The sequence below is a fragment of the Pogona vitticeps genome, chromosome 12 (assembly GCF_051106095.1).
Source record: "Pogona vitticeps strain Pit_001003342236 chromosome 12, PviZW2.1, whole genome shotgun sequence".
Lineage (NCBI taxonomy): Eukaryota > Metazoa > Chordata > Lepidosauria > Squamata > Agamidae > Pogona > Pogona vitticeps.
This window is the reverse complement of record NC_135794.1, coordinates 897,756-911,252: the sequence shown is the minus strand read 5'-3', so window position 1 is coordinate 911,252 and position 13,497 is coordinate 897,756. Positions and strand designations below refer to the sequence as shown.

Here is a 13,497-nt window from a genome sequence, read left to right as displayed (position 1 = left end):
AAATATGTTGCCAGGGTCCAAACTGGGTTGCTGTTATGGAAGCAAAGCAGAAGTTCTGCCCTGAGCGGACGGACACGGACCTCAGAGATCTTGGGCCTCACCCACCCATCACCCCTCTTGGGTCCTCCTCTACATGGCCTCCTGCAGGGAAAGCTCCTCCCCTATCACAAGATTCTTTCTGCTGACTCTCTCTCTCTCTCTCTCTTTTACAAACGGGTTCACTTAAGAAGGTCCCTTGAACCCTTTAGGGAGAATAGGAGGTACTTTTGCCACGTTTCAGGGTACTTGAGTTATTTCAGCCCGGTGGCCTTTTTTCAAAACCAGAAATGAATTTGTTTTTCTTTTTTCAGACCTGGCGCCTCTGGCAAAGCAACAGACCCAGTCACACCAGGGAGACCCAGACCGAGCACCACAGAGGCACAAGGCTCCACGGATCTTACCTGAGGGAACAGCCATACTGTTCTGGTGGGTTTCCCCGGTCGACACAAAGAGATCTTCCTCCCCTTCCGAGGAGGAGCTGGAAGAGGAGTCGCTACTGAGGTCATTCTCGCTGGAGCTACTAGAGCTGGGTAGCAAAGCGTACTTCCTCCGAGCTAAGACCTCCCTTTTTTTCCGCTGCCTTAAAATCCGCTCCTTCTGGTTTTGTGTCCGCTGCGAGGAGCTGGTTTTCACAAACCGCTTCCGATAAGGGAGCCTCCGCAGAGAGCTGCCGCTGTGGAAACAGGGCCTTTTCATGAGCAGGCCCGGCACCGTCTCCGTCTCTGTCCGAGGCCACTTCTGCGGCCGAGAGCCGTGAGTTCTGCTGGAGGCGTTTAACACCGACCGCGTGTGCCTCACGGGGGCCGCCTCCTTGTCCTCCTCGGACGTGAGGGTGTCGGAGTCGCCAAAATGCAAACTGGACGAAGGGGAAGAGATACATTCGCTGAAAGAGGAGTCGTTGTCCTCGCTCTGGGTGTCGAGGCGCTGCCTCAGCCCTAAGACCCGGCCGCTCTCCTTGCTGCCGCAGTTCTGAGCGTAGGAGGGGCCCGCCTGCTGGCTCTTGCGCTTCTTCCGCACGACGATGGCCTCTGGCTCCGGGTGGCTCCCAGGGACCCCTTTCGGCTTCTGAGAGTCCCCGCAGAGGTGAGAAAATTCCTCCCCGACTTTGCTGGCAATCATCTCTACCTCTTCTTCCGGGAAGCTTTTGGCAGCCTCGATGGGAGGTGGCGGCGGCGGCGGCGGGTTCAAGAGGATTCCCTTCAGGCTCTCCTGGCTCTTTGGTGCACCAGAAGAAACGTCACTCTTCATATCCGCTTCTAGGGTGTGGGCTGACTGACATTCAGGAGTCCATTGAGACATGGAAGGAGGACAGCGGAGGCCCGGCTGAAACCAACACAAACACAAGACCGAGACATTATTCTTTGAACACCGAGCCATAAAACACCAGTTATAACAGGTGCTCGCCAAGAACTTCCTGGTGGAATTCATTTTTTTTCCCTTTCACAAGTTCCAGGAACGACTGTGGAAACTCAGTTTTGGGGAATCTACCCGTACAGGAAGTAATGTTGTGCTTTTCAAACTATTGTTTTTGCACTAACCACCAGGTTGCAATGTCTCAGATTTAAAACAAAACAGAACAGAACAAACATACAAAGAAACAAAGCAGCAGAAAGCAAAAAGGGACCAGGAGAGGAGAAGAATAAGAGAAACAGTTTAGAGATGACCGGGCTACAAAGTTTTAGATCACCTGATGTTGGATATCTTTTAACCCTAACTGGTTTTCTGCCAAGAAGGGACTCACAGGACGCCATGTTAAAATACTGATGACTGGGGATTGAGGAAGAACTTGATTCTCTTCCGTCATCCTGAAATTTGAGGATAACTAAAAAAAAAAAACCTAGCATACCTAAAGCAAAAAAGCTTTAACAAAAAATAAATAAATAAATAAATAAATCCAGAATTCTCTTTCAGCAGAGTCCTGCTAATCTGTGGAACTCCCTGAAAACTCAGGAATTAGCAATCCATGATCCAGTTTCATTGCAAACATTTCTTGGATAACTGGAATTAAAGCCAACACTGATGTTAGTTAAAAAACATTGGGTCCAACCATGAGGTTCATAACCTCAGCGCGGATGAGTCCGCTGAGGATGGAGGGGCTACGAAAGTTCTCCCCGGAATGGAGTGCTCCCTAGGAACCTCCAAGTATGGCATCTTATGCCAAGATTTCCTAGTATCTTTGTGCCACCATCACAACTGCAAGATCAAATCAGGCTTCCTACCAAACACCCGCAGCACCAAACCCCATATTATCCTTCTCGTTTGATTTATTATTATGACTTGTCAAATGGCTGGTGACCAATAGCCTTCTCAAGGCATGTGAGATGGATCAAGGAGTGGCTTATCATCCCCATCCCACAGTGAGTTTCTCTACCCAAGAAAGAATCTGAACTCAGGCCTCCGGAGTTCCACTAGGCCACACACTGGCTCCCTTTTACTCAATACTTATGCCAAAAGTTTGCAACTATTGGGGGAGGGAGTTGGCAGGATAAACCCCAAGATTGTTACCCACAGGCATTTACGGATGTACCTGGTCTAATCTTCCTGATTTGGTCTCCCAGTTACGCAGGTGTGCAGGCATCACGAACCCCCCAGGTTCACACTGTCACACTTGGGCAGGCATACAAGTAGGTTTTCAGGCATACCAAATGGCAAGGTTTGTAGTTCACACCCACATTTGCTAAGGATGCTGCGCCCCGAACATTCTCCTGCTCCAATGATAACTAGCCCTTCTGCCACCGCTCACCATCCTTCTAATTAGCAGCAGATGCTTTTATTGTCTCTCAGAACCTGGGCAACAGAGGAGAGTCTAGAGAGGAAGGAGTAATGAAGGCATGTATTGTCAGCCCCCTCCTCACACTTACCACAGCAACACATCTGGTGTGGCTGCTGTGAAAACCCAGGGGGCTAGCAACTCGAGTTTAATGAGCAATTACGTTTCAAAGATGTTAACAGTTCACCTTCATTGCTTATGCCCCAACAGAGGAGTTTGTCAGCTTTAACACATTTTTTTGCTCACAACAAAACAATTTCAAGAAGATCAGACACTCTCCAGTGACTCCAGAGCCAGAGAGAACAGACACTCTTGAACTCTGACTTTGGTATCTGATGTTCCGCTAATCACGCTATCAAAGAGCCTGGGTTCAACCGTGATGTGAGGGGGGGGGCTTTCACCCAAAAAGTATATTTGCAATCTACAGGCATTCTGATTTATTTTTGGAAAGTTGGTGGCCAGGCAAAGGGGGGGAATTGCAAGAGAAATCAGCATGTCCAGACAGATAATCCCAAGTAGGCAAGTACATAAGGGCCAGGCGACCTGCTCGTGTGAAGACATGGGGGTGGAAGGGGAGCACGCACATTCTTAGGAAACCCCAATATCTCACCTGTGTTACAGGTATATTGGCTGGATACCTTTGAGGCAGAGGGAGGATGTGTTTGGGTTGCAGAAAAATCAAAATGATGAGTCCTCTGTGTGTTTCCGTTCCCCAGTGCTTCATACACACATACACACTTTGTTAGCTACACAAATGATATTTTTTGTGGCTCAACATTTTCACACAAAAAGCTGCCCAAGGTGAATCCTGGGAAACAGCCGGCGCAGAACGAGTCCAATGCACGGGGGCTGATGCCTGGAAAAAAAAGGCTCAGCAAAGAGGAAGTGCCCAGCTCAGCATTCTCCAACTCTGATGAAACACTGGCGGGGCTGACCCTGGTGATTGTATGATAGGAAAACGTCATGCCACTCAGTCGCTGATCAGAGAGGAGGAGGAGGAGGGACTGACTGCCATGAAGGAAGAGCAGCCCTAGCTGAAGACAGAGGGAGCCTCCTCTCCCTCACCAGCAGCCAAGCTGGGAGAAGTTCTTTTCTTGGAGTTAAGCCACAGACGCCCCCCCCCCTCAACATAGCTGGGAGATTCAGAGATGGGAGCGTCCACCAAAGGAACTTCTCCAAGCCCTGCTCGACAGCCAGCACCTACATTGCTCGCGCCTACACTCCTCAAAGAACAAGGAAAGAGACCAAAGGAGTATCTGCAGGCAATGACCAGGTGGAACACAACCTCACTTTCTAACCACAACTACTGATCAGAAGCTGATGCAGGCTGGTGTCTGGCCAGGAAAAAGAGAGAGAGAGATTGGAAACAGATCCGTGGGATGCTATTAGAACCCTCTTTCTTCCCAAGGTTTTGGTGATCAACACTTTCCAAAGCACTGTGCAAGCATCCTACCTCACAGCTCATCATCACCAGCAAATTTGGTGCTACCATTGCATTTAATTCAAAATATTTCTACCGGCCTTATCAGGAAATTACTTCTAAAGCAACTAGCTAGAGTGAAATATTGAAGACACGTGCACTTGCCAAGAACACAATTTAAGGTGTGAGAAAGGCACCTGTCTAAGCCATAAAAAGACCAGCAGGTAGAACTAAAGAGAAGACACTCTCGGGCACATGGTTGCAGAGCCGCCTCCCCCCCCCACCTGCATCACAGGAGGGATGCCGCTAGCCACAGAGACAGCCATTTATTAAAGTGTCCCTTTCTCAATACTGAGTGCCTGTGACTCGGGATCATTATCTGCGAGTTGTCTAGATCCCAAAATGAAAAAAAGGCAGGACCTCCTTGGATCATTTCAAAAAAGCATGGCTTGCTTCTCCAAGGCACCAACCGTCTGAAGGGTTGAGCCTAGGGGAAAAAAAACAGACCAGGAACAACACTTTCTGAAATGTCTGGAGCTCTTTAGAAGTTAAAAGTTTAAACATGGCAGAGAACACCAAATATAATTTCATATTTACAACCACTTTCCTGGACATTTGAGTTAAGATATCGAAACACGGTGCCTACTCCACTCTAATGCTCTGAGTGTTTCCAATCCTCCACCTCTCCCGTCAAGCATTTAAGACAATTGTTTTATCACAGATGCGTCCAGCTCCACACTCTGCACTGCACGGACTATTTTATGCAGGGGCACAGACAAAGCGAACTGCAGAGCCTCATAAGCGTCAAGGCTTTTTAGCGTCAGCTTACATTCGGTCCACTGTCCTCAGACCATCAAAAGGGGCCACCAATGTTAGCTGAAGAAAATTCATTTCACACACGGGACTTCTTAGTCCTTTAACTGCCCAGCAAGAAGTCATGAATCAAGCCAGCTGTTTTCATCCTAAACTTCCCATGTATTGCTGTTGTGCAACTACCTCCCTTGAATATTAGGCAGATCAAGTCTAGGGACCTCACACACAAATAAAGGCAAGGAGGAAGCTGCCTGTCCTGTGATGTGCCAGATGTGCTGACGGGAACATCAGTTCTGTTTCATGTGCTGAGTGAGCTCAAACCATCTTAAGTTGGCTCGAATGCTACAGCAGAAAAGCAGCTTGAAAACACTACAGGGCAAAACCGCCACCACCACCACCACCACTGCAGCAGGAAACGAGAGCAGGCATTCCAGGAGCAGCTGCTGCCACTGCCAGAGATGCAAGTCAGCTGCTGCAGGTGCTGCTACCCCTGTGGTGGGAGCTGCTGTTCTAGAGAATCATTTCACAGCTCAGCTACATCTATAAAAGTCTGCAATCACGTGTACGGGAAAGATTCAGGCCTCCAGCTCCAGCCATGTGATCACCAAGCCTTTGTGCTGTAGAGCGAAGCCTCAAAGAAGGGGCTTGCACAGCACAAAGCGAGAAGCAAAGCAACCCGGCTGGCTGTCGGGAGCCCCTCTCCCAGCAGTGGAAAGTCACTTTTCCATTGCTCTGGTAGGGAGCATTTATGATGACTCACATTATGGTGCAACACTTTTGGGTTCAAACTCCAGGGCCCGCTGAAAGTCAGCATGGCAGCAATGCCGCCAATCCGAAAGGTGCCGCCTGCACCTTTAACCAGGAAAAGGACTTTGGATGGGACAGGTGAGCAGCTGCTGCTGCTGAGCAAGGAGCACAAGGGCAGCATCCTCCAACACCTGGATGCCAGTTAGTTCATTCTGAATCTCAGCACCCTGGGCATCCTAAAACTCAGCATCCTAAACTCAGAACCAGGGCTAATGCCAGAGAGAAGGAAGCCACTGTTCCAGCAGGGCAGCGTGCCTGGGCCATGTTCCAGAGGCAGAAAGAACGAGCTGGGGCTAATCACAACTGGCAACACAAGCAAACAATGGTGCTACACACACACACACACACACACACACACACACACACACACACACACACACACACACACACACACACACAGAGAGAGAGAGAGAGAGAGAGAGAGAGAGAGAGAGAGAGAGAGAGAGAGAGGTTGGTACCCTGCCTGGTTGGGGCATCACCCTCCATGGTGGTGGGGTCATACAATTCTGCAGTGGAAAAGTCACGGCTCTTCTCATGGCACAGCTGGCTGGTTAGGAACAGGATCCCAAGCTCAAACTGATGCGGGGGCTACAGACGCTGCCTGCCACTGGCCACCATGCCTGTTCCTTCAGGCATAAGAACTGCTTTCTTAGGTTGCCTCCCATGTTGACCTTTTGCTCACAGAAGGCTCTTTGATCTGACAGCGCCTTCTGCGCCAACGGAGTGCAAATTCTGACAATTCCCCCTTTCTCACCTGAATCAAGGCTTTTTCAAGGGGACCCCAATTCTACAGGGCAGATTTCAAGAAGACACTGAGGAAGAGGGATTTATGCAAAGGGTTTTGGTTCTCTATCCGCTGAAGCTTCCGCTTGATCGGGGCCCCTTCCATTCTCAGAATTGCACCTTACAGAGAAACCAGCAGGGCTTTCTGGACATTTCCCTATTCATATGGCAATGCTTTCAAATAAAACAGGGCCAGAAGGGGTGGGGAGGATCCAAACCCAAAATCCACCACATGGATTTAGGTAATTGCTCAGATCCAGAAACATGGATAAAAATATTTTAAGCTTCTTGGTTTCCAGGAAGGAAGGAACCACCTCTTCTCCACTTACCAAAGACAGTCCCCAGAGCCAACATTTACTGAAGTTTAAAGCCCTGTTTCACAAACTCTATCTTGAAAGCCATACTCATACACCTGGACATATTTCCTTTTTAATTAATTAATTAATTAATTGATTGATTGATTGACTGAGTGATTGATTACTACTACTACTACTACTACTACTACTACTACTACTACTACTACTACTACTACTACTACTGGCATTTGTTCATTTTTTTCCTGCCCATCAGGTCTTGAAAGGCAACTTAGAATGAAACAGATAAACAGTCTTCATCAACACATCAAAAGAGATACAAAAGCCAATTGTAAAACCAGTTTTAAACACCTGTGGTCATACAAAACAACACAGTCTTGGCTCCTTGCTGGAAGCTGAGCAGAGAGGGAGCCAGCCTTCTTCCCTTAAGATGCATTTCCATAATTTAGGTGCTGGTACAGAGAAATCCCTGGCGCCTGTACTCATGAACCTAACATCTTCGAGGGCAACAGGGCCTCTAGCACACATCCATCAATCTCCGAGATGATTTTGTAAAAGAGAAGCCTGCAGTCATAGCCCTTCAATTATGAACTCTTAACTGTAGGACATTGTTTCAGGCGCAGAAGGCTCAGGAGCAAGAAGGAAATACTCTTTCCAACAAGAGTCAGCTAATAAGCAAAAGTCAAATGGAGGATCTTTGTGGGCTGACTGTCAGAATCTCAGATTCAATCCTAGCAGCAACATGACTAGGAAGAACAGGTCAACATAAATGCTGGCTTTTTTTTTTAGCTAAGCTAATACTCTGCTTTTCTTTCCAGCCCACCTCCGAGATGCTCAAGACCACTCAAAGCCCTCCATGCAATGGAAGCAATGCTCTATCGGCTGTTCTGCTTCAGAGGAAGAGAGACCACACTCCCATATCAACACTGGGATTGCCCAACGGACTGAACGAGCAACCAGTCCGTTCAGCTGTGCTAGAAAGCGTCCCCCTACTCATCAGCTCTCTCATGCCAGCACATCTGCTCTGCTGCAGCGCTGTGAGCTGGCTCTCCTTCTATCCCTGCTCAACCTCTGTTCTTAGCTGGATTTTGCCTTGGACTGGGGGGGGGGGGAAGCAGCTCATGGCATTCCTGGTGATTAAGAAGTGGCAGCTCTGCAACCGAGGAGACAAGAAAGTCAAGGTAACTCACCTGCACTTGCCAGCTTGGACAGTCAGAGAAGATTTTTCTTTCCTTTGACAAGGCTGGTGACGGCCAGGGAGACACACTCCCCCTTTCCTTTTCTGTCTAGAATTCCACCCCAACCCTGGAACACCTTTATCAGGCACCAGACAAAGCCTGATCTTATTTATTCTCTTTTGATGGACAAATGGATTAGCTGCATTTCAGGGTCCTCCCTCCCAACAAACCTCTTTTTGTCTCAAGCAGATGTTCTCGTGGCTTTACTACTGTTGCCCTTATGACCGTGATGGATACATACACTCTGCTTTTATCTTCCACTACTTTCTTACTACACTGGTGCTTTTAAAGAGATGTTCCAAGCTAGCTGAAGGCCAACAATGGCAGAAATGAGGACTGCAAATAGTTCGTAAAGGCAGAACAAATTAAGAACTTGTCAATGAGATTTCTCCTTGCTGTGGTCCATAATGATTTCAACGTAGACCAGCTGGCATGTGGCGAAAGGGTACCCAACTGGCACAAAGTCCACTGTGGTTCTAACCCAGCCCTTGGTACCGTATTGCCGCTCTTTCTCTGCCTATACACTAGCAAAGGAAGAAAGGGACAGGAATACTATGTCTGCACACGTCTGCCCTTCACAACTTTATCACCACTTTCACTCCCTCTCATGTTGTATAACAGATACATGCAAATTTGTGCTATTTCTGATCTATCTGGAGTTGAAAGACTTCATAGGAGAGTTAACAAGTGACTTGGTTTTGCTTAACGTTTGAGCAATTCTGCAAGGAAAAACCAACCAACTAAAAACCTTGGGAGGACAACGAGAACATCCAAGGGCCAGCCCTGCCTAGTGAACCAATCAATGAAGAGATGAACCTGGAAGATCAAGGCTCTCATTTTAGCTTTAGCAATTCACTGAAAAACAAGGCCAGAAGTTCAGATAGTTGTGTGAATGAGTCTTCCCTGATATGAGCTGCATGGAACACCAAAAAATGCAGATCCACATACACACACCCATCATGAAAATGAAAAGCAGCTAGACTATAGATTTGGAAAATGGGCATTTTAGGTTGTTAAACATTTTAAATGGACTTCTGACAATTTTAAAATTTGAACTGCTGCTCCTCCCATACTGGTGAGCCTTGGACCACTTCAGCTCCAAACAGGTGACTGCATCATGTGCTCTCAGCTCCCATTGTGAGTCATGTGGGCAAGTAAAGCCGTCCAGAGAGTGATGGCCAGAAACACTGAGCATTCTTTGGCAAGGTTCACAAAGGCTGGTGGGAATGACAGACCTAACAACAGCCGAAGAGACACATTCTGCCCACCTCTGCTTTCAGAATTAAAGACAGAACAACCACAAACTGACTAAGACTCCAGTTGACGGGACTGCTCCAGTCTTTGCCAACCTACAGATCCATCTGCAAACATCTGGACTGTTCATGTAATATACTTTCCAGAGCTTAGCATTAAACAATGCAGACCTTCAGAGCACAGGGCCACAACAATGGCATCCACCTGGGTCAGAATGGAACTCACCCAAGCATATCCCTAAATTCCTACCTCTGTGGATCTGATGAACTGCTGGGTAGTTCAGGTATCTTCTTGTGGTTGGGAGTTCAATTCTCCACTGAGCCTCCTTGACAGGGGCTGGACACGAGGGTCCAGAGGATTGCTTCCAACTCTGCTGTTGTCTGATTATGATTATGATTATTGCAAATAAAACTGTGTCTAAGAAATCCCTGGTCTTTATTGTTTTCACTCTGAAGACATGGGAGTAGAAAGAAGTGGTGGTAAACCTATGTTCAGAGGAAACCAATCCACATTAAGGCATCCTGACCATAGACCTGGTGTTTTCTCAAGGAGTGGCTTACAGGAAATCAGACTTTTCATTCCTACAATGGAAATAATTTCACCTGTGCCTCAGAAGGCTACAGGTAGGACGAATGAGATTAGGAAACAGGGAACAGAACATTAGTAGCCATGTAGGACCCAGGTAACAAAATGGGCAGAACTGGTGAAATGTTTCCTTGTATTGGACCAAATGGGTATGGAAAGCATTCTAAGTTTGAGATACTCAGGTTGTCCAGCAAACGTTTCAGGAGAAAATGCATAAGAAAGTGAGGTATTGCTCTTGCTATGAATATGGAAATAATATGTCCCAGTCTAGAAAAAAACATCTAACCATGCCTACTAAGAACCAAATCCCCCTAGACTATAATCCATGCATGCTTACTCAGGCATAAGTTCCACTAAAACTCAGTGACACATCCTTACATTTACCGTGTTTCCCTGAAGATAATACAGGGTCTTATATTAATTTTTGCTCCCAAAAACACATTAGGGCTTATTTGCAGGGGATGCTTCATTTCTGATTGCTGCACAATGGTGGAGGGTGGGGTTCCACTTCACGGGGACTTATTTTGGGGGTAGGGCTTATATTACAAGCATCCTGAAAAATCATACTAGGGCTTATTTTCAGGTTAGGTCTTATTTTCAGGGAAACAGGGTAGCTGTACACACGACTCAGCTCCATGCACACATCACACCCAAGGATTACCAGTATATTTTAAGGCATCCATGATCATACTTTGCAAACTGTCTTTTGCCACCTTTTTGACCAATTTTGCCTCATTACTTTCTAACCTAAATTTAGACTAGCAGTTTCTCAGGGGTGGGGGGAAAGGACTTGCCTTTTGCTTACACTACTCTGCCTAATTCCACATCAGCTCCCGCCATCACCCTGTTGTTTATTAATTAATGTCACACTTTAATAAAAAGCCGCAGGCTGGAGGAGCAGTCTGGACCGTCGCCTTTCCAGATCTACTGATCGCGCTTCTCCTCTGAAGGAGGTTCAGCGGAAGGAGGCGAGGGGGGTGGTGGTTTGCTGCTCCCCTCAAAATCATCAAAGAGGGGAGGCCCCCCCCACCTCCCACCCCCTTCCCTCCAGACCTAGACTGGGGCCGCCGAGCGCTCCGGCCAAGGCGCTTGCCTGCCTGCCTGCCTGCCTGCCTTTCTCCCCGAGGGGCTCCCCGAGGACCCCCGAGCTGAGCTCCGTCAAGGCTGGCGCTCCTTCTTCTGCCGGGCGGCGACTCTCCATGGGTACCTCAGGGGCTACTTCCATTCCTTTTTTCCGACGGCGGCGGGGGGGGGGGGAGAGGAACAGACGGGGGGGGCAGGAGAGGCCAGCCCTAGAGAATCAATCCCCCCCCCTCAATCCTTTCCAGCCTCGGCCCGTTCCTGCGTCACAGCGGGCTGCCCTTCAACCCCCCCCCCCTCTGACGCCAGAACTGCAAGCGCCTCAGGGCAGGGCCCTGCCTGGGCCTCCGACGCCCCCCCCCCGACCCACCCCCTCTCGACGAGCGCTGCCCCCTCCCACACAGACCACGTCCCCCCCCACCCCCCCACCCCCCCCATCGCGGCTCCCGGCCCAACCCCTCCAACGCAGGGGCGGCGGGAGAGGCCCAACCCCCCCCCCGAGAAACCCCTTCCCCCCTCAACAAGCGTCCCCTCACCCTCCCCCCAACCCCCCGCCCCCGTTACCTGAGAGGGCTGAGGGGGTGTCCGGGGCGCCCCCAGCCCGGAGCTGAGGAGGGGGCGAAGCGGCCTAGGCCGGCGGCGGGGCAGGGGAGGCGCCGGCCGGCCGGCCAGACCCTCCTCCGAGTCGCGACGTCCTTCTTCTGGCCCGTCCCTCCGCGGGCCGGGCGCCCGGCCTCGCCTCCCCCGAGCCAGGGAGCGCGGCGGGCCGAGGGCTCCGTCCCGGGGCGAGGGCCGTTCGGTCGCCTGCGCAGCCCCCTCCCTCCCCTCCCCCGCGCTCGTCGCCTCAGCCAGCCGCTCCCTCCCGCTCCCTTCCCCCCCGCTCGCGGACGACACCGCGCGACAGCCCCGGCGCTGCTTTACGGCAAGGCCGGAAAGCGGCGCCGACGCCCCTCCCCTTCTCTCCCTCTCCCAGCCCAAAGAGACCGGGTAACTTGGACCAGCGTCCACTTCCGGTACGCGTGAGGCCCCAACGCGCGGGGCGGGGCGGGGCTCGGAGACTCAGCTGAACTGCACGCTTTCCGCCCTTGCGATGCTAACCACGCTGCGGGTGTTCTTAGGCCCGATGACGTCTGAAAGCCGCCTCGATGGGCAATACTTGGCAATGGGAAAGCGGTGTAAAAAAAAAAAAAGGTGGGACTTGTCCAAGGGTAGTCGCGGTAGCAGCCTGCCCTCCTTCCTCCCACCCTCGCCTCGCCTCGCCTCGCTCCGGCGCAACCAGGGCTGCTTGCAAGACGCAACAACCGGTGGCTTTCCTCTCCGCCGTGCTTTGGCGTGGGCTCTCCTCTGATGCGTGGCTTACAAATGTTATCAGGCCCCTCTTTGCACGTTCTGCAGGATGCCCTGCCCATAAGCACTCGTGGGGGGGGTGCGGGTGGGGATGAACCTGCCCGCCTTAAAAGGGGCCACGGAAGGTTCTTTTGCTGCTGTTCTTCCAAACCAGCCTAAGGAGATCTCTCCCCCCACACACACACACACATACACACCCCTTAGCACAAGCCCCTCTCCTGCTTCCCCCTCCGCCTGCTTTCCTCCCAGCCAGTGGAGTCTTCTGGGACTTGACAGGCGAACACCCGTCGATTGGGCTTCCCCGTCTTTTAAAGGGCTGCAAGACACCCGCTGGTTTGGTTGCAAGGGACCCACACACCGTTGACCCCCAACCCCGACTCTGACGGTCTATCTTTCATTTAAATTCCAAAGGAAACGGCTCTACTCAGCCCGATCCGGGATGGGCTTGTCTGTCTGAATCACACGCGTGTCAGAAGCGATGCTTACATTTCGCCCTCCTTTTGGTAACTGCCTTTACGGGGGGGGGGGGGGAGTTTCAGGTTACCCCCCCTTTACCCTGAATGTACGAAGGGACCGGAAGTCTATCCGGAATAAGTGAAGGCTGCCGCTCCCCAGCCGGAGCTCCTCCGGGGGGGGGGGGGACGGGGACGGTCTGCCCTGGGGCTCGTCTCTCCCACCCTTGGTCTCTCTGCGGGACTGCGCGCGCCCCCTAACGCTCGGAGGAGAGCACGGCCGCCGCCTCCTCCTCCTTTGCTCGCTGCCGAGGGCTGGCCAAACTCGGTCGGAGGGATTAAAAAATGATTGCGATAATACAGTATTAATAGTCATCCCACTGCATGGCGTGGCTGGCCATTGTAACCTCCCTCAGACCGGCGAGGGTTTGTGGGGGAGTGGGGTGTCAAGTCCCCCTCCTCCCGAGGCGCTGCTGACCCACCTAGCAGGGTTGTTTGGAAGGAAAGCCCTCGGCAAACGCGGCTGCAAGGAAGAAAATACTTTAAATGGATGCCAGGCTTCCGGAAGGTGTAACGGCGAGGAATCGAGATGAAT

The 13,497-nt window shown here is 50.8% G+C and overlaps 1 protein-coding gene across 5 annotated transcripts in view; it reads right to left on the bottom strand.

Moving 5' to 3' along the window:
- RNF111 (ring finger protein 111) overlaps window positions 1–13,068 on the bottom strand; it is a 29,802-nt gene extending 16,734 nt beyond the window's left edge. For 3 of the 5 annotated variants that reach the window (XM_078381200.1, XM_072981747.2, XM_078381202.1), the window contains exons 1-2: window positions 11,668–11,977; window positions 441–1,362 (exon numbers count right to left, since the gene is read on the bottom strand). In XM_078381200.1, the coding sequence (XP_078237326.1) occupies window positions 441–1,338 (898 nt within the window). In that variant the 5' untranslated portion in view covers window positions 1,339–1,362; window positions 11,668–11,977. Of the gene's footprint in view, window positions 1–440; window positions 1,363–11,667; window positions 11,978–12,936 lie in introns of those variants that run through there. The other 2 variants (XM_078381201.1, XM_078381203.1) reach the window with 2 other exon arrangements.
- Window positions 13,069–13,497: the final 429 nt, after the last annotated feature.